Below are 24,912 nucleotides of genomic sequence, written 5' to 3'. Positions count from 1 at the left end.
GCCAAAGCAACCTAGGAGTTTATTAAATCAAAGAAGTGGAATATTCTTGAATGGTTAAGTCAGTCATCTGATCTTACCCCATTGAATATACATTCCACCTGTTGAAGACGAAACCTCCGACAGAAACGCCCCCAAACAACAAACAGCAAGTGAAAGCTGCTGCAGGTTGGTACATCTTGAGAAATAAAGAAAGCACGGAAGACAGCAGTGGATGATCGCAGAATCATTTCCATGGTGAAGAGAAACCCCTTCACATCAGCAAACCAAGTGAACAACACTCTTCAGGAGGTAGGCATATTGATATCCAAGTTAACCATAAGGTGCATGTCACTCAGCATGAAGTTCAAGACTTCAGACTGTCATCGCAAAGCAAAGGGTTTTTAACCAAGTATTAGAAATGAACATTTTCTTTTCAGTTATTTAATTCGTCCAATTACTTTTGAGCCTCTGATGCTTTAGTTCCTCACATTTTTAGGTATTTTTTTGTTCAACCCACTGAATTAAAGCTAGGTCATTTACTCACAGTTTACCCATTCGGTGTGGTGAAGTACGGGACTTTTTGCAAAAGAGTAACTGTTTAACATTCTAATCTCTGATAAGACAACAAAATCTAAAATAGGTGCCAGTAAGATAAGCTTCCTTGAGCTGAACTATTTCTTCTAGGGACTTTTCAAATATGCTGTGTAAGAAACATGGTGAAGTTGAGCCATGTTGGGGATTTTGACTTTCCTATCCTCTGGTTATTTTGTTACACTTGTACAAGGTAGATGTGCGCGTCACAGAAAAAGGATACACAAACAAAACCTCCCCACATTCCTTTCACATGCCTTCCTTTCACAAGTGAGTGAGAGCAAGTCACTAATTAACTTGTCAGCAAAAATGAGGAAAACAAAGAACTACAGCTCAAAGGGCTTAAGTTGCATTAATTCATACAGTTCATACAATTTGAGTGCAGACTTAAGTCAAAGTTAAGTTTAGCAATTTGTTGTCATAATTAATCGTTTCCACCTCAGTCTTAATAAAAAGACAGACTATAGCCTACTTAAAGTATTTCAGATGTTAAATACAGCTTACAGTGAGCAACAATAGCACCCTTGTTCCTGACCACAAAAGCCTATTTTTTCTCTTTTTTGAGGCTTCATGTTTGGATTTTGGGTGTGGCTATATATATTTTTAGACAAAGGGGTAGATATGGGAAACAATAACCTAATGCCAGTGTGCTAGCTTGTTAACAAGGTTTAATTAACTGTGATTATAGATGTTCTAAATTTGGCTAGCAGCAATCTAACAAAATATGCTAAGTGGAAAAACCCAACAGCTGGCTGATACTTGCTCTTGACACTAACCTCAAGTGGCCACTAGAGGAACTGTAGTTTTGGTCATTTGGCTGAATTTCATTCAACCCCAGCAGTAGCATTCTACTAGTGCCACAAAAAAGCATTTTTGTCTTTAGATAGCAAGATGCTAATATTCACTGATAAACTACTAATCGTTTGCTTGCAGTTAAACGGCATTGCAAGCTGGCCTTATCAGCATTTTGCTCAGAATAGCTGGTAATGAGGTCAAGAGGCTTAAAGGATTCAAAATTGCCTTTTTGCCTAGCTTTAATATTGTTTAATAGCTGGTCGGAAGTTGTTAGACTTCATAAAACATTCAAGCCACATTCTTAGTTTTGAGGGAAGTTTTGATCTTACCGTTAAAAAAATCAACAAAGGCAGTGTAAGGACGTTGGATTTCCACTTCACCTGAGACACGAGGCCTAGTGACCAGTGACCTGTGACTGAGACTACATGACTGCCCGGCAACCACTGATTTCATGGAAAAGTATCCCTGGAACGGTTCCAAGTAGTTACTGGAGATTGGGGATTACCAAAATGGTGTCTGAGAGCAATCATGCAGGTCTATTGACCAGACAGTGACCGCATAGTCCAGTTGACGAGTGGCTGCAATTTTTTTTACGTTTTACAACCACTTGGTGGTAAGTTAGTGAATAATTGCATGACAAGATATCTGTTTTCACTGGGTTCCATGCAAACTACTGCGGCAGTGTATTAGCAACCACGAGCAATCGCAAGGACGTTTTTGGTCTAGCACCCTTTTTACGACCAATTTCACCTAGTGACTATTAACAACCTCCAGCAAGCTTTCACAACCCAATAGGCCTGTCTAACTGAGGCCTAATAAATGACTTGTTATAACAGTAAAAAAAACCCTCCAAATTGTTCAAAATCGAATTGCTTGTAGTAGGTTTCCCAGCAGATTCTCTGTCATTTTGTACAAAACTTACAAGACTGCTATTCTCTTCAGGTCTCCCTTGAATGAAATACGAGTTAAGCTGCTTGACTTATTATAGACCACTCCAGATCCAGCAGTGCTATAGGCTTTAAGCAGGAACAGGTAAGAAACAAAACAACAAAAATGCAAATGTTTATTTGCATTATTAATCATGCCTACCAGGAGGTGACTCATTTGGTTTCAAAAACTAATTCCAATTGTATAGAATATGACATATATTCACATAATACTGCTTTAAAAATGTACTTTACTGATATCTGGTTTCACTTGGAATTCATTCTTCAGGGAATCAGTCTGCACATGAGTCCAGCGCCAGCCAAGCTCATAGTTCAGGCTGCCAATGTTTAACTTTTTTTTTTTTTTTTTTTTAAACTTTATTTCCTCCCATGTCAGGGCCAGCTGGAATTTTTTCTATTTCCTGCTCTGTTTCCAGTGTTTTAACAATGACACAAAGGATTACACAATCCTGCCCGACGGGAAATTCCGAGAGTCGGCCTACTTAAAGGAGTGATCACCAAGTAGCACTTGTCACACTCTCTCTGATCGCCTTCAGGTGTTACACCTTTTCAGCGTCAGACACAGAAAGGCAGAGTGAACGCTCTCAGTTGGCTCATCAACCATGGCAAGCAGGAAAACGTGTCTCATGGTAGCTCTGTGCTCCCTCGTCATTATCATCAACTTTTTTGACAGCGCACAATCAGGTATTTCATACTAGTTAATATTTTAATGCACTTTCACTAATATTGCCAGTAGTAAGTTAAAAGTGTGATTTATAGTGGATTCTTTGTGCGTGTGTGTGCTTACAGCGAGCTGCTGCCTGAGGTACTCCAATCGTCAGCCTCCTTGCAAACGGATTCTGGGTTACACCATTCAGAACATCAATAACGCCTGTGACATCAACGCCATCATGTAAGTTATAACGGTTTATATGGAAGTGTAGCATGATAAAAGCAGGTAGATTCATGAGGAAATAAGACATCTAACAAACTAAAACGCTAAGAAGTAGTCAAGTTGAAGTTTAAGCAAGTTGTGCATTTTTCTAGTTTTTGAGTAGTGTTTACTCTGTACAAAGATTTTAGATTATGGAAAAGTTTATATATCAAATGTATTATTATTACATAAAAAGAGAAATGCTCACATTTAAGAAGTTTAGGGAATGAATTAAGACTGCTCATAAATATCTGTTCAATCAGTTTATGTGGGCCAACTTAAGTAGTGGTATTCTCAAGGAAAGACTATAGATAGGAAACTTAACCAGTAATGTGATACACATGTACAAAAACCAGCAAGAGCTAATGCCAATCTTTCATCCTGGTGTCTGGTTATGAATTCTGTGTAACATATCTTATCTGCACATTTCACCTTGTGGTGAAAAGATAATGGCTGTGTGTGCTTGGCATTTGCGCTCTCTCGGACGGACTAAACCTTGTGTATCTAAATAGCAAAACAGCATTTAATCCGTGACTAAAAATCAATCACGATAAGTTCAGGACGCTCTGCAGTTAATAATCAAACTAACACACTGGAATGAAACTCCATCGAGAGAAACTGTATCTTGAGGGTAAATGACTGCTTTCATCCTCTTTCCCAACAGTTTTCATGCTCCGGGAAGGTTTGTGTGTGCCGATCCATCAAAGCCGTTGACCCAGAAAGTGATGAAGTGTTATGAGTAAGTATAAATGCCCCTGTGGTGTATTGTTTGTCTGTGCCTTATATTCACTCTCAGCTGCTCAGTGAGTCAAACTGATCTTATTTCATTGATTTTGTTTTTTGCAGTGAAAAGAAGCGGAAGACCAACAAAGAAAATTCTAACAACAATGCATCTTAAACTCTCTTTAAGTGTTCTTATCTGCACTAATATTATCATAATAGTAAATCTACACATAAATATAATTTGTTGTGTGACCTTTCCTTTTATTTATTCTGTTTTATAAACAGGGAAGAGTAGTATTCTTAATACATGTGTGAGCTATAAGCTTTAGTGCTTCAACAACAAAAAAACTTGTGCTTTTTTTTAAAGTAATGTAAAATATTATTATTTTGTTATATGTATTATTGTTTGATTTATTTTCTGAAGAAGATGAAATATAAAACCCTGTATTTTCAGAAAGTGTGAGATAATTATTGTATTTAATATTTGTCAGAGAATTTATTAAAAGAGTTATTTGATAAAAACACATGTCTGTCTGTATGGACTCCACAAACAACCACATGCTGTCAAATTTTTGTCCTTGTTCTACATCGGGTAAAAAAAAAAAAAGAATTAATCACGCTGCAAAAGGATCCTAAATAAAAAGAAATTAGCTGACAGGGATTAGCAAACAGTGATAAATATGTACAATACCATATTTATAAGGTTACATCTCTGTTTAAAAGGTTTAAATCCTAGTGTTAAACATTGGAAAAAGAACATCAATGTTTTTTCCTGTTGTATAACTGGAATACAAATTAAAGATGTTCTTTATTTAATGTAATTATTCATAGAACAAAATATTCAGAATGGAAGGAATATGATCACAAATGAAGGGATATGTTTAAGTTCAGTTCATTCACATAGACTGTGAAGTCTGAAAAATTGAGCCACTGTAGAAGAGTTATAAACCTGCTTTCTTTCTGATGGCCAGCAAGGGGTGATGCCTTTTGTTGCATAGACAATGGGAAAATAGCCTTTTAGTTGCCTCACTCTATGATCTCAGTGAACACTTTTCTTATGACTATATCTTGTCAGTCACTAGTTTGTGTCTTACTATCCATATGATTTTAATTTAACAAACTTTGTTTCTTAGTAACTGTGGGGAGGCACTCATAGATGGACAAAATGTGTTACCTATTAGAGAAATAGTGGTTTAATTGGATAATTCCAATGTATCTGAGCTTGGTACATCTGTTGCAGGATGGTTTTATGGGTTATCTTAACTTTAACTACCTAACTCTTCAATAAACAAACCTGTGGGTGAACCACCTGTCTAATAACGCTGGCATAAGTAGAGGGTGCAAAGTTCACACAAGCCAAAGAACGACAGACATCTTAATGAGGAAGGCTGAAATAAAGTTTGAAAAGAACTGAAATTACTTTTACAGTGCATGAAATGTGATTTTCCATTGTTATGTATCAGCAGTGACTAAACAAGCTTAGTAATTAAACCAAGAGAGATATTATACTTTAGACTTGTTTAAAAGGCTTTGTTTGCATTTATTATACATATGTGTCCTTTATCTACGATAGATATAGTAAGATATTCTTATATATTCATTATGATTCTCAGTTATTTATTATGTAAGTTATATTCAGTTGACAATCATTGTCTCTTACTTCTTGCAAAACTTCTTTGTTTCAGTAATGCAAAAAGACGATGTATGATTGAATGAATTATGTGCAGCATTTTAATTGACCAAAATGCTGACTCTGTAATACTTTGATTAACAAGAAATTGCAGTGAAGTTATCATAGACATTTGTTTCATCTTTTCTTGCTTCACTGGTTCTGTTTAAAACCAACATTTCTGTAAGTAAGTAAAACTTCAAATATTTGCTGGAGAAACACTCAAAACTTTTAAAATAATGAAACATCAGAACACTGTAAACTATTATCATGGAATAAAAAAATAAAAAAATAAATCTATAACCTTTAAAAAAGAGAAAAAAAAATTGCTTTAATTTCCTCATGGCACAGTTGACACAGTGAGAAGTAACATCTTTCCTTCTGGATCTTCTCTGGTCTCCAGAGCCTGGCAAAGTTTCTCCCAGAACAGCTCGGTGTGCTCTCCAACTTGCGGCCAGCTCAGGTAGGTTTTCCTCTTTATCATCTTTCTCATGCGGTGGTAAGGAGACAACAGATAGCTGGGAATCTCCTCCATGAATACCAGGATTAGAACGTCTTTCTGCTCATCAAACAGACGGAAACTAAAGATAAGAGGGAGAAAAGGGATGCATAAGTACTCTCTTTAAAAGAGTAAAGTAATGAAGATAATACAAAAATAAATGAAATAAACATGTTTTAAGAGAATAAAATAAAACACCTGTGAACATGGCAGATTAAAGAGGAAATTAAAAGCTAGCAAAAAAAAAAAAAATCAATGAAATTTTAAGCATGCCGGTGTAACATATACAGTGCTGCACAGATCAGAAAATCACATAGTGGAACACAGTAATGTCAAGTCCTCTTCTTTCAGCTGTTCCCTTTAGGGGTCACCACAGGGGATCATCTGCCTCCATCTCAACCTATCCTCTTCCGCCACATATAGTAGATGCAGTTAAGCACGTCCTGCTTCACATCCATGAACCTCCTATGTGACCTCCTAAGCCATCTTAACCTTGCCTCTCAAACTTTGTCTCCAAACAGGTCAACCTGAGCTGTCTCTCTGATATTCTCATTTCTAATTCTGTAACTCCCAATAAAAAGTGGAGTAATTTTGTTAGGCTGGCCACTCATGGGAAGTTTAATTGCTGTTCCAAGTTTTGTGGATAATGGCTCTCACCATGGTTCGCTGAAGTCCCAAAGTCTTTATAACCCCTTCCAGACTGACAGACGTCAATGACTTTCTTATCTTTCTTGAGCTTCTTTGGATCTTTGCATGCTGAATTGCTGTTTGAGATGTTTTACCTTGTCAGGCAGGTTCTGTTTAAGTAAATTATTGATTTAACAGGTCTGGGATTATCAGGCCTGGGTATGGTTAGTGAATTTGAACTCAACTTTGAACTCAACCACGTAGGTTTGAAAGCTTTTTTCCCCCTTGATAAATTAAATCATCTTTTAAAAAATAATTTTTTTATTTGCTTTGGTTACATTTGTCCAATATTAAATGTTGTTTGATAATCTGAAACATGTAAGCGTAACAAATATGCAAAAAAACAAAACAAAAAAAAAAGTAGAAGAAAAAAGAAATCAGTAAAGGGGCAGATGCTTTTTCATGGCACTGTATTTGGAGTAACTTTGGTTGTGCCATTGTCACTGTTGACATTAGCATAAAAGCACTGTTAACACCTTTCAATTTCAATTTTATATTTTAATGTTATTGCTACAGTCTTGTGGTGCGCCAACAGGTTACCTGGCTGCCTGGATCTCTCTGGAGCACCATTCACTCTCGAGGTATTTGCGACTGATCACACAAATGGTCTTCCTGCTTCCATAAATAGCATCTGTAATGTTATCTATGATGGGTCTCCCTAATGAGGAGAAGAAAAATAACACAGCCAGTAATAAAACCATGAGGTTTGTATCCTCAGCTTTTTAGTAAAGTAGTATAGTGACACCCTCTGGAGTACATATGAAAGTGCACATTTGACTGCAAAAGCTTCTAACACCATGCCCTCATTGTCTCCAGATAATTGTTAGATAGTGCAATTATATAAATCAAAAGAGAGACTAACTGCCACTTCAAATATAACTGCATAAGTCAAATGATGTTACATTTTTCTGAAAACATTCTAGAAAATGTCCTGAATCTAATAATTTAGTTGGGATTAAACAGAGATACCGACAAACACACAATTTTAAGAGACATCCCACTTGTCAAGCCATTAATATTTAACTTTAATTCAAACTTGCATCTCACCTGGTTCAAAGTCTCGATGGTGTAGGCACAGTCTCCAGCCCTGTTCTCCTTCCAGTTTTGGTAAGAGCTTGTCAATGACCCAAGGCTCATCGTGGGTGTTGTAGGAGATAAAGGCGTCGTACTGATGATGAGTTTTCTTGTTTTTGTGCTTTCTATCAAAGAGCCAAGCTATGAACAGGTAATAGGCATAGACCAGCTGCAACCCCATGAAATGGTAAGTGAAGGACACCACCATCAAGCATAGGATTGCACACGTGGTGAGAACAAAGCAAATAAAGTCAGTGTTATCTGAGCAGGAGCTGGTGTCCAAGTCCAACAGCTTCTTACTTTTGAATTCTTGTGGATAGTTGCACGTAAAGTTATATGCATCATAAACCTGAGTTTTGTTGTCATTTATTGCCCACGAGAGAAACCAGCTGTTATCACAGTTGCAGGTGAATCCATTGCCCTGAAGGTCCAGATAAGTCAGAGCTGGTAGGGGTTTTATTATATCTTCTTCGCGGATAACTGAATATAAATTCTGTCTTGCCTGTAGAAACTCCAGCTTTGTGAGGCTGGCATTTTTAAGGAACTCTAGAGAGTAAAGAGCTGTCCTGGATATATAAAGGCTTTTAAGGTTTGGAATTGGGAAGAACAGATCTGGAGGGAGTTCTTTAAGTTCATTTGAAGAAAGTTCAAGTAATTGCAGCTGTGGCGTGTAAACAAAGGTGTCTTTGTCCAGAGACGCAATACGGATATTCCTGGCTTTGAAACTCAAAAGACTGGTCAAACCTTGCAAAAAGTTCCCAGGCAGATAACTATGCAACCTGTGGTGTTGTGAAAAAACAAGCAGTTCCTCTAGATGGGACAGCTGAGAAAATGGAGGATCCGGCAAATTTCTACTTTTCTTGTAATTGATGTGATTTTCACTCAAATCAAGTCTTCTTAAATTAATCAGAGGACTGAAAACATCTTTGTTTAGTTCATCTTGTGAAATATCATTGTTTTGTAGATTAATTTGGGTCAGATTTGTCAGTCCACTGAAACTCTTACTTTCAAGTACTTTTATTTTGTTTTGGTGTAATGACAGGTTCTGGAGGGAGTGCAAGCCTTTAAATGCATCCCTTTTGATAGCAGTGAGTTTGTTTCCATTCAAATGCAGCTGTGTGAGGTTTGGCAAATGTTCTTTGAAAGCACTGTTCAATTTAGTTATTTGGTTTGTCTGTAATTTTAGAGTTTGTAATCCTTTTAAATCCTTGAAAAGACATGGTTTCAGAGCTGTGATTGAATTCTGATAAAGATAAAGCTTTCTGAGCTTTGTCTGATTGGTGAAATCATGGCAGTCCAGTGTGCTGATGTTATTGGTGCTGAGATCCAGCTCTGAAAGAGTTGGTAGATTCCTTGTTGCAGCTGGAACCAGTGGAAGCCTGTTTTTACTCAGCGTTAAAATCCTTAAGTTTTTAAGGGATCTGAAAGCATCATCATGGATGTATTTTATTTTGTTGTCTGTCAAAACTAACTCAGTTACATTAATACACAACTTAAACAAGTATGCATTAACAAAGCTGAGCTTATTGCTTCGAAGCTGCAGAGTCCTCATTGTTGGGATGGTGCAGGAAATGTTGATCAGTGTGGTCAGGTTATGTGTCATTGCATTCATTCTCAGAATAGTTAATGATGAGTTCACTGACTCTAACAACCTTTCCATGTCCCCAAGACCCAAATGAAGCTCACTAATGTCAAGAGTAGTAACACGACTAAGAAATGTCTTGTTTTGCACGTCCCATATCATCTGTTTCTTTTTGGCTGGGCTCCCAATTTTAAACCAGGTGAGATTTGGAAAAACATCGGCAGTGATCCTGAAGACTGCGAGGGGATTTTTCGACAAATCAAGGTACTGAAGTTCTAATGATTTGTTTGTCAGTTCAAATGACTGAAAAGTGGTTAAATCATTGTTGCTTATTACCAGCTCCCGTAGATGTGGCAGATGTTGCAATATCAATTGAACTTTTGTAATGTGGTGCAGTTTGTTATGAGAAATGTCCAGAAGTTTTAAACTTGTCATGGACTTAAAAGATGTGGATGCCATTTGTTTAATGCGATTTTGATTAATTCTTAGCTCAATGAGGCAACTCAAGCCATCAAAAACATTTTCTCCCAGTGTAACAAGTTTGTTATTATTTAGATTTAATGTCTCAAGAGAACTTAGATTGGCAAACGCACCGCTTTCTATCTGTGAAATGTTGTTGATATTAAGGTCTAACTTAGTCAAATTTAGTAGATCTTTGAAGTCTGATGCATGTATTGTTGAAATTCTGTTAGAAGTTAAATCGAGGCCTGTCACAGTTGAGGGAATATCTTCAGGAACAGCTCTGAGTTTACTTCCGACACATATGGCTGTACTGTAGCTGATTCTGCAAGTCTTCAGGGAAAATCCATCAACCGGCGCAATGAAATTGATGATGCACAGCATGTAAAAAATAATCCGCGATTTGCAACATTTTGTTCCTCTTTCTAATTTGGTTTGTTCCTCTTCCAATCCAGGATCCATTATTAATCTTTGTAACAAACAGGAAAGCTCAACACAGACAACCAGAAAACAAACTATAGTCCACTGTCCATAGTCCACTGAATTTAACTGCCACAGACAATCCTGGGAAGCCAAAAACAAAAAACATAAAGAAACAAAAATTAAGGAATCAACAAGAAAACTAATTGCAAAGAGTCAAAAATATCTTATTCATCTTACAACCAATACAAAAATGCATCAAGACCTCTTTATTCCAAATTTATGACATGCGCTGTGTCACATTAGGATGGAACTATCCAGAAATCTTTGTGTTGTACTTGACACTTTCCACCAACTTCTGTTATTTCTTTCCTTTTACTAGTTTAATATTTAAAAAAAAATAGTGAAAGTAGCCAGGAGAAGATTTGGAGAAGTTTAGACATCTTCAAAATATGGTGTGTATGCAGGCTTTAAGTGTTTGCAAAAGAATTCGGCCCCCTTGAACTTTTCCACATTTTGTCACATTACAGCCACAAACATGAATCAATTTTATTGGAATTCCACGTGAAAGACCAACACAAAGTGGTGTACACGTGAGACGTGGAACGAAAATCATACATTCCAAACATGATTCCAAACATTTTTTTTTTTTTTACAAATAAATAACTGAAAAGTGGGGTGTGCATAATTATTCAGCCCCCTGATTCAATACTTTGTAGAACCACCTTTTGCTGCAATTACAGCTGCCAGTCTTTTGGGGTATGTTTCTAGCAGCTTTGCACACCTAGAGACTGAAATCTTTGCCCATTCTTCTTTGTAAAACAGCTCCAGCTCAGTCAGATTAGCTGGACAGCGTTTGTGAACAGCAGTTTTCAGATCTTGCCACAGATTCTCGATTGGATTTAGATCTGGACTTTGACTGGGCCATTCTAACACATGGATATGTTTTGTTTTAAACCAGGGCTGCCCAATCCCAGTCCTCGAGAGCTACTATCCTGCAGCTTTTAGATGCATCCCTACTCCAACACAGCTGAATCAAATGGTTTGATTACCTCTTCAGCATGCCATTGTGTTTGGCAAAGGCCTGACAACAAGCCATTCATTTGATTCGGGTGTGTGGGAACAAGGATGCATCTAAAAGTTGCAGGATAGTAGCTCTCAAGGACCGGGATTAGGCACCCCTGTTTTAAACCATTTCATCATTGCCCTGACCTGTCTGGTGTGTTCTTTGGACTTCATGGTGTTGTTGTTCCCAACATTCTCTTAGACAACTTCTGAGATCATCACAGAGCAGCTGTATTTGTACTGACATTAGATTACACACAGGTGCACTCAATTTAGTCATTAGCACTCATCAGGCAATGTCTATGGGCAACTGACTGCACTCAGACCAAAGGGGGCTGAATAATTACGCACACCCCACTTTTCAGTTATTTATTTGTAAAAAATGTTTGGAATCATGTATGATTTTTGTTCCACTTCTCACGTGTACACCACTTTGTGTTGGTCTTTCACGTGGAATTCCAATAAAATTGATTTATGTTTGTGGCTGTAATGTGACAAAATGTGGGAAAGTTCAAGGGGGCCGAATACTTTTGCAAGCCACTGTATCTTATGATGCAGTGTGCAGTCTTGAGTCACGCCTCAGTTCTTTATATTTAACCAGAAAAATGGAACTAGGTGCACCTAATTATAGAACGTTGATGTTTGGTCACACCACATTTATACTTCAACACAGGCCAAACTCTTTTAGGCAAGCTTTTTTATAACTTATGTAAGTAGCCTTCAGAAACAATTTTGAGGCTCTGGAAAGGCCAGTGCATGACTGTACTGTTCCACTCTGTGTTTTTTTCTATTCTGCTTTACTGCTTTACTCCACTGGCAGTGGATTTTGGATCACTGTCATGCTGAAAAATGAAATGTTGCAAATAAAATGTTTCTGTATGGTACTACAGGACGGATCAAATTCTTGAGGTACCCAAATCATAACAGAACCTTTACTCTGTTTTACAGATGGCTGTAGACACTCATTGTTGTATCTCTCCTGACCTCCTCTGTACATACTGACAATGTGAACCACATTTTTTAAATCTGCAGTCATCATTTCATAAGGCCTGTAGCAACTGATTTTCAGTCCAGTTCTTCAGTTCTTGTTTAATTTGTCAGCCAGTCTCACGCTTTCTCTTCCTCAAGAATTGGTTCTTCACATCAACCCTTTTTTCGGTTTCTTACAGACATGACTTTTAGATACTGTTCATAGGCTGTACATAGTTTTACTAACTTTTTAAAGACATGCTGCACAGCTGAGATGTGTCAAGTATTCAGCTAGTAGCTCTTTGGGAGTCTGCTTACTGGTGCAAAAATACCATTTGTGCCACTCAAACTGTTTTCCTTGATTCAACTAAAAAAATGGGAACAAACTGTGTTTTTTGGTAACAGCTAGTAACAGAGAACCAATTTAAAATGAGTCCTTTGCTCAGTTGTCTGTTTTGTGCAGACAGAGCTAGGTGCCTTTTTCTTCCTTGAATGAGTCATAGGTCAGTGTTAAGTGAGTTAACCATAAAACAGAAGCAAAAAAAAAAAAGTTGGTTACAAAGACTGGGAGGAAAATTAGTAAAAAAAAAAGCTGTTAATGTCCAAAGAAGAACATTTAAAGACCTTCAGAAAGCACAAAAAACTATCTTCAGGAACAGCTCTGAGTTTACTCCTGATACATATGGCCGTACTGTAGCTGATTCTGCAAGTCTTCAAAGAAAATCCTTCAACAGGAACAAGGAAACTGATGATGCTCAGCGTCAAGAAAATAATGTCTGGTTTGCAACATTTTGTTCCTCTTTCTAAATTGCTTTGTTCCTCATCCATTCCAAGATCCATTTTAAAATAACAAGCAGGAAAGCTTAATCCAGCCAACCAGAAATGTAATGTACAGTCGTACAGTAAGCTTAAATATCACAGATAATCCTGAGAATTAAAAAAAAAATCATACAAATGAATAGTAAACAACACAACAAAATGGAAATACCTCAAAAATCAGATTTTCATGTCTTAGAGAATGTCACTTCTTATTACTTTATGTATGTATACTCAGCATAATTTAGATCAAACTAAAACTAAAGCAACAGGAATAATCTTCATTGTAAATACTGTATTCTTATACTTACGACATCACATTGGTGTAAACAGTCCTTCTGTTCTAAAGGAAATGCTTTCTGTGTCTCGAGACACTTTTCATCTGCATGTCGTATGTGCCCTCTGTCTCTTTTTTGACCAATTGGAAGGAAGTGAAAGGAGTTCCAGTGTAATGAGGTAATATGGCTGGCTGTGTTGGTGTATAGAGAAAAAAAAATACAAACTGTGTCATGGAAAGACTTTTGGACCAAAAACTTAACTGTAGTGCTGGGATGCTGGGACTTGGGCGTCCATGTCTGGAGACTAACACTTTTACTTTCCCTTGCAGCTTTTAGAAAGACTGAAACAAAAAACAAAAGGCCACATTGAAAGCATATTACCTTTCATTTAAACCTAAATGTAATACAGTCAGAAAGAATAAAACTACAAAGCAGTATTAGTAACTAAATAATGGCATTTCAGATTTTGTGGGAATTTTAGGTGTATTTTTGTATAGATTACTCTAATATGGTAAGGTGAAAAGAAGACATTTAATTAACTTAGTGAGGCTGAAAAAAGACTTGTTTAGCAAAATAAGTTTTGACAGTGAGGCTACAGAAAAGTGGCTACAGCAAAATAATCCAATAAAGTTAATCCAATAAATCCAAAACAAAAGAAAGAACCAAAGTCTCCAGGGTGAGAGGCATGAGGGGAGATGGAAGAATGATGAAAAATAGCAGGAAAGCAAACAGGTTTGAGAAGGCCACGCAGTTACTTAACAAAACAATGTACCACACATTCATTTGGTCATAGTGTGTTATCCGTCTATCCAGAGCTGTCCTGACGAGGAATGGCCAGACTCTTGCTCCTGTCATGATCTTGTAGTGAATTATGCGAGTTTTGATTGTGGAAAAAAATATAAGTTATGAAGGCCACTCTTATTTTCACTGTCATATTGTGCTGCCAATGACATCGCAGTATTTTGAGGAACTTAATCCCCCATCCTCAGTCCAGGGTATGGTGCCTACTTAGCACTGTCAGACAGTGGTGTTTTGTATATTTTCACTCTATGAATTCATTGCAGTTGCTGCTGTTGCAGGTCTTTTACCTCTAATTTAACAGTGATATAAAATTATTTCATTAAAAGAAAATTAATATTCTGCCATAAAACAGGTGTCAGATTCCAAAAATAATTCTTTCCATTGACAGTAGATATATTTCAGTGGTTATTCATAACCACCATCCACCGCTAATGTTTTAATTTGCTTTTAATGTGTTGTTGTGTTCTACGGGGACTACACTGTTACAATTCTATGCTAAAACACTGTACATGTATCAGTTAGCTGCTTGACAAGGCTAACTGATACAGCTTGAAATAAAATATTAAATGCACTTTTGCTCCACCCAGCTTTGGCCCAGAGAAGACAGTGGTGTTTCTGGATCACATATGGCTTATTCTTTCCATGATAGGGCTTTAATCTGGATTTGTGGATGGCATAGTGAGCTGTGTTCACAGACAATAATTTCTGGAAGTGTGCCTGAGCCAATGTAGTTATTTCCATGAAAGAATCAATGCCGGTTTTAATGCTAACTGGGTGTCCAAAGATCGTAGGCATCCTATACTCATTTGAAGTCTTTCCCCTTGTATACGGGATTTCTCCATATCTTTGTATGTTATTATTTGCTATATATTTGTATATGATGATATATTCACAAACTTGCATGTCGAGGAGCATTATTCTGAAAATTTTAGAAGCATTTGCTTGAAAATTGGTGAACTCCTTTACATTACAATGCACTAACTGTAAAACAAGAATGACTACATGGTATGTTTTCACCTGTTCTCCATGTGTATGTGCCTCCAAGAGATAATTAAAAAAATGTGCAGTAGCACTGAAAACTGACTGGTCATGGTGGAGAAGATGATCTTGAATGGGAGTGCTTTGAATCATTGTTGTGATCTGGCACTGTATAAATAAAAATGAAGTGAAGTGAATTGACATACAACAGTTTGGCTGCTTCAAAATGGTTATATAATAGTATAACAATATACTGTGTTTTATTATAGGTCACATGTTACATGTGTATTAATATGAGGGTGTATTGTGTGTATAAAATATGATAAGCCATGAGTTTTTCAAAACTAAACTGAAGGACATTAGTGCTTTAGTGTGTGCATTTTTTTCATGAGCATATATTCCCCTTTTCACTTCCTCATCCTCATTGTGTGAATCTGTAGATCCTTAGCTGAATGATATTCTGCTATCACCTTACAACAGAACAGAAACTCACAGTAAAGCATCAAAAGATAAACTATGAACAATACTGCTTTGAAGATAAAACTCTTTTAATGAACTTCATCCCAGATATTTAGAGGCTGTTTCACAAGACTAAGATACTAAACTTACTCAGGTCAGATCTTCTCAAATTAATAGGAGGCACTGGCACTTACTGGGTCCAAATGATAGAAATATGTCACTACTCAAACTTAAACCTACACGTTGTGACTTGACTCTGTCATGTGTGTAAGTGTATATGAATGTATAGGTGAATACTACCCAAGCTCAGGTAGTTGTTTTCCCTAGATGGATACTGAAGGGCATCATCAAGTAAGTAAGTAATTAAGTATTTTAATTAATTAAAGTAATTAGAATTTTAATCCGATAATGTTGTTACATGAATTTCAATCTCGTGCTTTCAGTTTTCAGTAGTCTGACTATTTCATTTTTCTAGGTAAACACATGGGAGTGTGAACAATACAAATGAGACAGAACTAAGAGGGGAAACTGAAAAAGGGGAAATTTCCTTGTGGTGACATTAATTTGTCTCATTTTTCCACCAACTTCTGCAGTTTTTCTCTTTCATTTGTCGGGCTTCCAGTAAGTCAGCCAGTAAGTCGCTTTTAATCCACATCAGTTACACTTTTCACCAGCAGATGTCTCTGTTGCGTTACGAAATCTTGACTCTCATCTCACTGGTTGTCTTCAGTGAATGTGCAAACGTCAGCCTACAGTAGGAGGTGAGGCAGCAGTGAATCAGATCATCCAGCACTTCTTTATAGCTGGAATGAGCGTGCACAGCACTTGTAAAGGGTTGGAAAGTTATGTAGGTAGATATCTGGCACTAATACAATGTAATTACTAAATTAATAATTAGATTTAATAATTTCATTTGTGACTCCAGTAACAACACCAAAGAATGAATTCCTCCAGTTTCCAGCAAAATCCGGAGTAGGACATTAAATTTTTACTGCACAAGCTTGTCACAGTCAGCTGATCTGTATTAAGGTTAAAATAAAACTAAACTAAAAGATAAACTAAAGAAAGGATATAAAGCAATCAGCTCACCCTAAAGGTAGAAATAAAAGAATACCTCATGACAGATTTTACCTACTTATATGTAAACTCTTTCTGGAAAATTCTCCTTTTTCAGTTTTAAGCACTTCTTGCATTTTAGTTCTTCTTCTTTCTCCTGTAGGGGTCGCCAAAGAGGATCATCTATCTCCATCACACCCCATTTCAACCTATACCTAGCATCCTCTTCCATCACACCAACATCTCTTTATGAGCCACATGCTTGACTGAAATTTTATGCCTGATGGCCTTTCTGATGGAATTAAGGGCTGGGACCGGAGTACACTGGCTTCTACATAGATGCCAGTAACAGAACTAACTGTGCTTTTCTACCAGAAAAGTTTTGGTTTTATAGATCTATTCATGTTTTACAGTTTTATATGGTTTTATTTGAAGATGGTTTTCACTTACTTGTTTTTCCAGGTTGTGTGCTTGACTTTCCTCTTTATTTAAGGAAACACACAGAAGAGTTCACATTGAGGTTCTGTGCTCTTGGAAATGCCCTCTGATGAAACCACCAGTTACATTGCAATTCGATGAAGGCATAAATGTGGCTACATGAGAACTTGGACAAATAAAACCAGTCATGGAAACCACTAAGAATAACTGATCCCAACACTATTTGAGGTGGTATCTATGCTTATTCAGGACTGGATTAGAGTGTTAGAGCAGGCTTTCATGTTCGATTTGTCTTAAGCTTGTCTTGCATTGCACATAAACTTTTGCCCATATATTTTGTATGTCAATATATTTATTAATTGTTTTTTAAACTTATGAATAAACTTACTTACTAAGAAATCTAATTCAGTTACACATTAGCAAGGATGTAGGCTGTGTTGCTCCTGGTTCTGCATTGGTGGAGTTGTCCCTAAACAAATCCACTACTGTAATTTGTCTGGAGCAGAAATGTCTCAGAACTTGGAAAAAGATCATGCTTGAAGTGTTTCCAGCCTCACCTGCACTCTCTTTAAGATTATCTGAAATTGTCCAGGAACAAGTTTTAAGAACACTGCAAAGAAACAGCTGCAAGAGTCAAAATAAAGACTATAAATCAATTTGTATAATGTTAATTTAAATGTTCCAGTTTAACCCACATACAACCTATATTTACTTATTTAAAAAAGTGTAGGTCTTGTACTCTTCCAGTCAAGCAAATATGGTGTAAATGTAAAACAAGTGTGTGCTCAACATCTACATGGAGGATTTCAAGGCAGAGAGAAAGATAAATGGTTTGAGGGGGCAGTGAAACGATCTTTGGAGTGGAGGTGGAGCGGTTGGCTGAGGATTCATTAAGTTTCCTCACACAGCAGCTGGAGCAGAAAGTGTGTAGGTACCCCATGCTGACTCTCCCTCTCTCTGTATGTAACACAATGTCTCTCTATCGAAGACACGTTCTTATTAAATATCTTCTGAGAATATCTCCTCCCTCAATCATATCTGCATGACTATCGCTCCGGTGGGAAATACACTGACGTGCGCGCGGAGCCACCCACAGAGCGCGTGCACGGATTAATCATATCTGGAAAAGAGAGAGAGAGAGATGCTGCCGGCTTTAAGTCCGGTGTGACTTATCTATCCTACACTGCTGCTGTCGGTAACGGAGCGGCTGCGCACACACCTACATACACTCCTCTCTCTCGCTCTCTTTACAATACCACACACACACACACACACCGGAGCGCAGGAGCGGACTAGCGCACTGGGAAGAAGGGAGAGAAGAGAAACAGAGAGAGGCGACACAAGTCAGACCGGCTCGAGCAGGGGAATGTGCCGGATTCCGCTGCGCACACACCCGGGCTGTCCCGCACTGAGGGCTCCACTGCGTTAACGGGAGACGACACAGGGCTGATACTGAGGCAGCGGGACCAGGACCAGAGAGGGACAAAGTAAAAAATAAAAAAAAGTAGTCACCTGGCTGCGGAGGAAATTAGAGAGGGAGGGGAGTGGAGGAGGGCGGGAGGTGTACCCGCCTCACAGAGCCTTGTTCTGGGGGTAACGCCACTGCTTGCGCGCAACGGAGAGTAAGCGCAAAGTTTCCTCGATGGCGCTGGTGATGGAGCCAGTGAGCAAATGGAGCACAAGCCAGGTGGTGGACTGGATGAAAGGTGGGCAGCAGAAACACACGCACAGATACGCACACACACACATAAATACAACGATACAGACACGCGCACGTATTATGCACACGATTCATTTTTAAATTACACAGCTGGAACGCGTTCGCACACGGACCCGCACACACAAATACTGTCTCTGATCACGACTGGACATTCAGGCAGGGGAGATAAGAGGCTGACAAGTTGATTTGTTGTGTGGGAGGTGTGTGTGTGTGTGCCGATGCATCAGCCAGGCACCTGATGATCAGTGGGCAATGATGTAATGTGTGAGAGAGTGACAGCAGGAGAAACAAACTTCCTTGCTTAGAGCAGGGGCGGGTGTAGAAACTTTTGAAAGGGGGAAAGGGGGCAGATCGACTGCTTACCTCCTCAGGCTGCTTCAGGCGAAATCGGGAATACATCAGAATTCATCCTGCTTAGTTTCAAATGGCACACCTGTTAGTTCAACTAATCAACATCTTGTGAGAATCTACTAGCCGTGAAGGTCACAGCTGCAGGCATGTGTAAGGTGTGAGGGTAGACAGGGATAGATGCCAAACTGTGAAACATGGCAAGAATATACTGACTGCTCGCTAGGTGTTGCTCTCCTGTGGTTCATTGATCTGAATGATTCGGAGGTTAGTTAGCCCATAATAGAAGGTGGCAGGCAGATGGCTCAACCAATCTGCCTTTTGTAAACACTTCCCAAGAATTAAGTCACAGAGTGTTTTGCAAACAGACTGTATATAGAGGATGGATGTAGCTCTGGTGCCATCACCCTGTGATAAGGGAGAGTGATGGGTGAATCTGTCTGAGAAACACAGGCAAACCGCTCCAATGGTAGCAACTTGTTAACTTGTCCCACCCTACTATATTACTATATCCTCCTTTTTGCATCTAATGGGGTCAACAATTTCCAAAATGAATACCAAACTAGCTTTTGAGATTACGAATTCATCAGAAAGTGTTTTCTGAGGAACTGAGGGGTGTTTCTGCTTTGATTCATGGATAATATAAAATACAGCTTAAGCCACTGTAACATCAACCACTGGAACAAAAGACATCAGTACTGGAAGATTCCCTCTCTTCGCTGTAAAATAAAGAGATACAGGAAATCATTTGCACCTACAACCATCAGGCTTTTCAGTTCTCATGCTAATAACAGATGAGCCAAGGCTCTTTGGCAAATATCTCACTTTTCAGAACTGTTATATTTATCCATCTCTTATATACAGTCTGTGCTCTCCGCATATGGCTCATAGGACTGGTTGAAGTTATCCAGTGGATGTAACTTGTGGCAGTCATCTTGTTCAACCAATCACCTGTATTTAAAAAAAAATGTGATTCCTAAAGACTTTCCGGGGACAATTCCCAAAATGCTCCTATGTAACAAACAATCTATTTCACTAACTCATTTGCAGCTTATTCTGAAGTCACTGCTTGACTCAGTGTCACTATTTACTCAGATGTGATATGGAGTCTTCCTACTAATGGGGACACTTAGAAATAGCGCTATCTCCGTTTGGTTATCTAAGTTACGCAAAGGATTTTGTTGCCACTGTGTTCTGTGGAGGAAAGTTTGCATATCGGCACATATCAGGTAGCAAATATGCATATACAGTAGATCTGTGTTTGACACACTAGATAGTTCTAGCTCTAGCTCTTGTCTCAGAGACATATTTTTAACCAACTTTGCAGCATTTCAGCAGCATCACGTCCCTCTGTGTCATTGTTTTGTGCATCTCTGTGTGTGCTCACATTTTGGCCCAGGCAGGAGGTGCGAGCTCGATATCACGTCACCACCCGCAGGGTTACTGCTGACTCTGGTTGCAGATGATGTACCAAAAATCACAAAGGAACAGTGCGTGCTTTTAGGATATTTTGGCTTCACTTTGTTTGGTGTGAACAAGCAGTAAAATGCTGTCTATCTCACTATTGAACATAGCTATAATGCTAATGCAAACATTTCACAGGCTCTTATTTTGACAGTAGCTCCTTAATAAATAAGTTTTGTTTCTTTTTGTTGAATCAAGAAGCGTTGCACCTTGGGTTAAACAAATCTGCATCTTTGGCTGCTAATTATGACCCACGCAGAGCTTTTGCAATGCACCACATGCACACTAATCACATACATCACTGTTTCTTGCAGACTGGTTGTAACTTTAAAGATGTAATTCCTGTCGACTTTAGAGCTATTAAAATGAGATCGGTGAATACAGAGCAACAGAACAGCATCTTTAAGAAAAAAAAGACACAAGTTAAACACAAGCGCAAAACTTTAAGCCTGAGTGTTTATCCAAAAATGTAATTACGTTTTGTTTATAAGAGTGCTGGTGATACCTTGGAGTGATCAGACTAGAGATTATCGTCATGCATAATTCAGTAGCCGGGCTGATTAGGTCTGTACCCAGGGGCCTGTGTGAGCATTGTAAAACTCTCTTGCACACAAAAAGAAATGGCTACTGTGCATTTCCCAGATCCCACACAGTGTGACGGCTTATTTTGGCTGCAGCTCGTTGCAGACATTGTGACGTATTCCAAATTCTGTTTTGATGTATGATCATTTAATCGCTTCTAAACATGAAGGGTAAACAAGTTACAGCTTTGGTGTTTCTAAAGTTACTGTCCCTTTAGGCTCAGGTTGTCTGCACCAATAATAATTTGTTCAACTTTTCATTTAATTCTCATGAAATAACTCGTTTAGGTTCTGAATGCATGAATAATACTGGCCCAGCTTCCCCAAAACCACATGCCAGGAGGAGACCACGCTAAAGACCAGTCCATTAATCACTTTAATATGTGAATAACTAATTTAATTTGAATTAATGGCCAACTTTGGTGCAATAGGGACAAGTGCTTTGTAGAAACTGATCACTTTGGCTAAAATACAAAAAAATATATGAAGGTCATACAGGACTTTTTAAATTGGTCCATCCAATTTGTTAAGTCATTGATAAATTAAAGTGGGTTATAATTCTTAACTTTAGTGTTAATCAACTCTTCTATCATATGGTAGCTGTCAATGTTTTAACGCTAAACACGGCTCACAGCCGAGCTTTGCGGTGATTTATGGGGCTCTAAAACAGAAGTGAGGGTTTTATCATTAAACTCTCACTCCACCCAAAATCTCTGTTTTAGAGCGAGGCAATAAAGGAGCTTGTAAAACGTCTGCAGTTTGCACCTCTGACATGTTCAGCATGGTTTCACAGCAGTTACAGTGGACTGCAATGGTGATGGTTCACTAACCCCGCACCTTACAGAGCAGAAATGAGGTCTGGAGCAGAACACAAATGACTCGCTGATGGTCGAGAAGAAGAATTGTCTTAACCCTTCTCACCCTCGAGACCCCTGTACCCCAAACCAGCTGTAACTGTAATTAAATTGGAACTATTGTGCTTTTCTTTTTTCTGTCACAATGGTGGATGCTCATATTAAACATGGTCACAATTTCATTTATGTTCAACAGCCCAGACTGTTTGAACCTTCCACTGAGAAGGGGCAGCAAATCAGAAGGAAGTAGCTTTAAATGGATGTGGAAAGACTTGTTTCAGAAAGTGGGGGCTACGCCAAGGCCTAGTGTTAGGTTTATAAGGATTATGAGGATTGTAAGGGTATCATCAATGTGTCTGACTCAGTCTTGGTAGGCTGCTGTTCACATGCTAATTTACATTTTTGATTAGGAAAAATTATAAATGTTAAAACGAAAGTAGTAAAAAAAAAACTATCAGTACTTTTAAAGGAGAAGAAGATTTGTGAACTCTGCTTCAGCTTAGGCAGAGTGCACGAGCAGCAGAGTAACAAGCAGCAGCTCAGGTGAATGATGTTTTTTGCACACGTGCAACATGGCTCTTGTGGTTTATTTCCACACATAGTAAGAAGAAGTAAGAAATACCATCTGTTACTTGTAACTTTCTATATAAGTGATGAGTTTATATGTAAATATAGGCAAAATTTTTAACCTGCAGTTATAGTTGTTTTGTCAGATGACATCATGGTTATGGAATGAAGCTATTTAATATTTAATGCACTTAATTTGATGACAGAAACTTTTGGCAAATATTCCCTGTTGATTGCTACGGAAGCTCTATATAGGGAACGTACTATATTTCCATAAAGATACAATCCTATATAGAAGTATAATAAAAAAAAAATGCTTCCGTTTGAGATGATGAAACAAGTTAGTTTTAGGGACTCACTTCCTTTTCTGTCTTACATATTTTTTGTACATATTGTTCTACATGTTAAGCTGTTCTAGCAGTGAAGGTCTTTTCAAAATTTGAAGTCGTGACCTTAGATTAGCATCAAAAATGCCAACATCAATCTTCCAAACAGGCCATTATAAAAAACTCAAACATGAGAATCCTTAAGTACCTACTGAATGACCTTTAAATTTGACCTATTGACCGTTTCCAGCTTCTTCAAGCCTTTTTTCCCCTGCTTTAATGCCAAGATGCATCATCGCTCCCTGTTTTCTCAAACTCAGATCACAAAACACAGCCCGCCTTTCAAATGCACTTTGAGAAATGACTAATGATAACTAATATTAGTAATAATTGTTATTCATCATGTCTGTTTGATGCACAAAAAGCAGGTCAGGGAGACCATTGACTCATGTGGCAATAAAATGCTTATTGAAATGGCAGCAAAAATGTATTTACATGATGCACTGTGTCAGTTCTTGGAGGCACGTTGTTGGATGGGTTATTGGTTGGTCATGTGCATATGGCATGTTTTTATATGTGCGTCTGAGTGTGTGTGTGTGTGTGAGCGTGTGGGAGGATGGTAACTTGTTCGTCTCAGACCGTCTGTGCACAACAGCTGACAGACGAGCACACCCGTTCTGAACAGAAGGCTCCACCCGAGTCCTCGGACATTTGCAGCAACACACACACACATGCCATGCCTTAGTGTGGTATTCAGTTCATGCCGGGTCTCTCGGGTGTGTCTGTGGCGACAGAGGGAAACATGATAGCGTGCTTCTGTGTGTGTGTATGTGTGTGTGTGTACAGTAACATGTACAGATCACATATGCCAAAGGGGCCAAAAGGTCTGGGTATTGTTGACTTGGCAACAGTGCAGCATTGGCACGACAGATACTAAAACAATATGGGAGTGGTGCACTTCAACAGTAACGTGAGCACTTTCGCCACATTGATGGGAATGCTGGGAATCTTTGCCCACGTCGTGTTATGTTATCATCTGGTCACACACTGAGATGGGGAGAATTTCACCTCATTTCCCTTGCATGAATTTGGTCGCTAGACTTGGAAATCAGCAGTGAAATTGGCGTGACAGCATGCGAGCACATCTGATGACACCACTTGGCATGAGAGAAAGCTGCCAGAGTGATAGTCACAGCCTTTAGGATCAGTGGATTTTGGGTCTGTGGGCTTGATATGTCTCGGCTTAAGGTGAGGCTCACGAGTACTGAGCTTACATCAGAAAAAATAAATCCAGAGTGAATATGCGGCTCTCGGGGAAATCATTTCAACTGTTTTGTTCTCTCAGAGGCTGAAAAGTTCAAGCAAGCTTCTGAAATTTGCAACGGCACGAATCAGCTCTGGTTCAGGGCATGTACTGAAGCAGCGGTAATGCTCAGTGACATTCACTGCATCAATTAATGTTTTGCTAAATGATTTCTTAACTCAATCAAGCACAATATTAACATAACAAATTAGAAAAATAAAATCAAAATGTGACATTTAAAAAGCCCCCTTTTTTAAATAGCTACTAATTTATGCAAACACTTTGGTACAATTGCATTACAATAGTTTTAAATCGAATAACTGGCAGATGGAGATAGAGGCTTGTAATAGTGCTCTACATGGACCGTTAACGGAGACTTCACTGCCCTGTGTTATATAGTTTCAGCCTTTCCATTATGGATAAAAATAAATAAATAAAAACAAATAGAATGAAAAAATAGAAACAGGTTTCATATTTAAAAAAACTTTTGCTAGTTGTCTTTTAAAAAGGATTTGCTGGAGACAAAAAAGGCAGCCAGGGAGAACCAGTGG

General features: G+C 38.3%; 3 protein-coding genes across 3 annotated transcripts in view; 2 read left to right on the top strand and 1 right to left on the bottom strand.

Annotated features, from left to right (window-relative positions):
• Positions 1-2,842: 2,842 nt before the first annotated feature.
• On the top strand, positions 2,843-4,277 carry ccl20b (chemokine (C-C motif) ligand 20b). Its single transcript, XM_085362050.1, has 4 exons — positions 2,843-2,996; positions 3,102-3,204; positions 3,890-3,964; positions 4,072-4,277. The coding sequence occupies exons 1-4, from the start codon at positions 2,915-2,917 to the stop codon at positions 4,121-4,123; spliced, it is 312 nt and encodes a 103-aa protein (XP_085218176.1). The 5' UTR covers positions 2,843-2,914; the 3' UTR covers positions 4,124-4,277.
• A 1,680-nt stretch (positions 4,278-5,957) lies between these two features.
• On the bottom strand, positions 5,958-10,476 carry LOC146625409 (uncharacterized). The gene is made up of 3 exons (XM_085362049.1): positions 7,851-10,476; positions 7,344-7,461; positions 5,958-6,198 (listed from the first exon to the last, which is right to left on the bottom strand). Exons 1-3 carry the CDS (start codon positions 10,378-10,380, stop codon positions 5,958-5,960), a joined length of 2,889 nt encoding a protein of 962 aa, XP_085218175.1. The 5' UTR covers positions 10,381-10,476.
• Positions 10,477-18,840: 8,364 nt separating this feature from the next.
• The window catches only part of cnksr2a (connector enhancer of kinase suppressor of Ras 2a), an 85,234-nt gene continuing 79,162 nt past the window's right edge, over positions 18,841-24,912 (top strand). Inside the window, exon 1 of the mRNA XM_085362048.1 lies at positions 18,841-18,904. Coding sequence (XP_085218174.1) covers positions 18,841-18,904 — 64 coding nt within the window. The remainder of the gene's footprint in view (positions 18,905-24,912) is intronic.

Source organism: Diplotaxodon limnothrissa, linkage group LG9, assembly GCF_057381915.1.
Source record: "Diplotaxodon limnothrissa isolate DT_005_m linkage group LG9, D_limnothrissa_male_GT1.1, whole genome shotgun sequence".
NCBI lineage: Eukaryota > Metazoa > Chordata > Actinopteri > Cichliformes > Cichlidae > Diplotaxodon > Diplotaxodon limnothrissa.
This window is presented reverse-complemented; position numbering and strand designations above follow the sequence as displayed.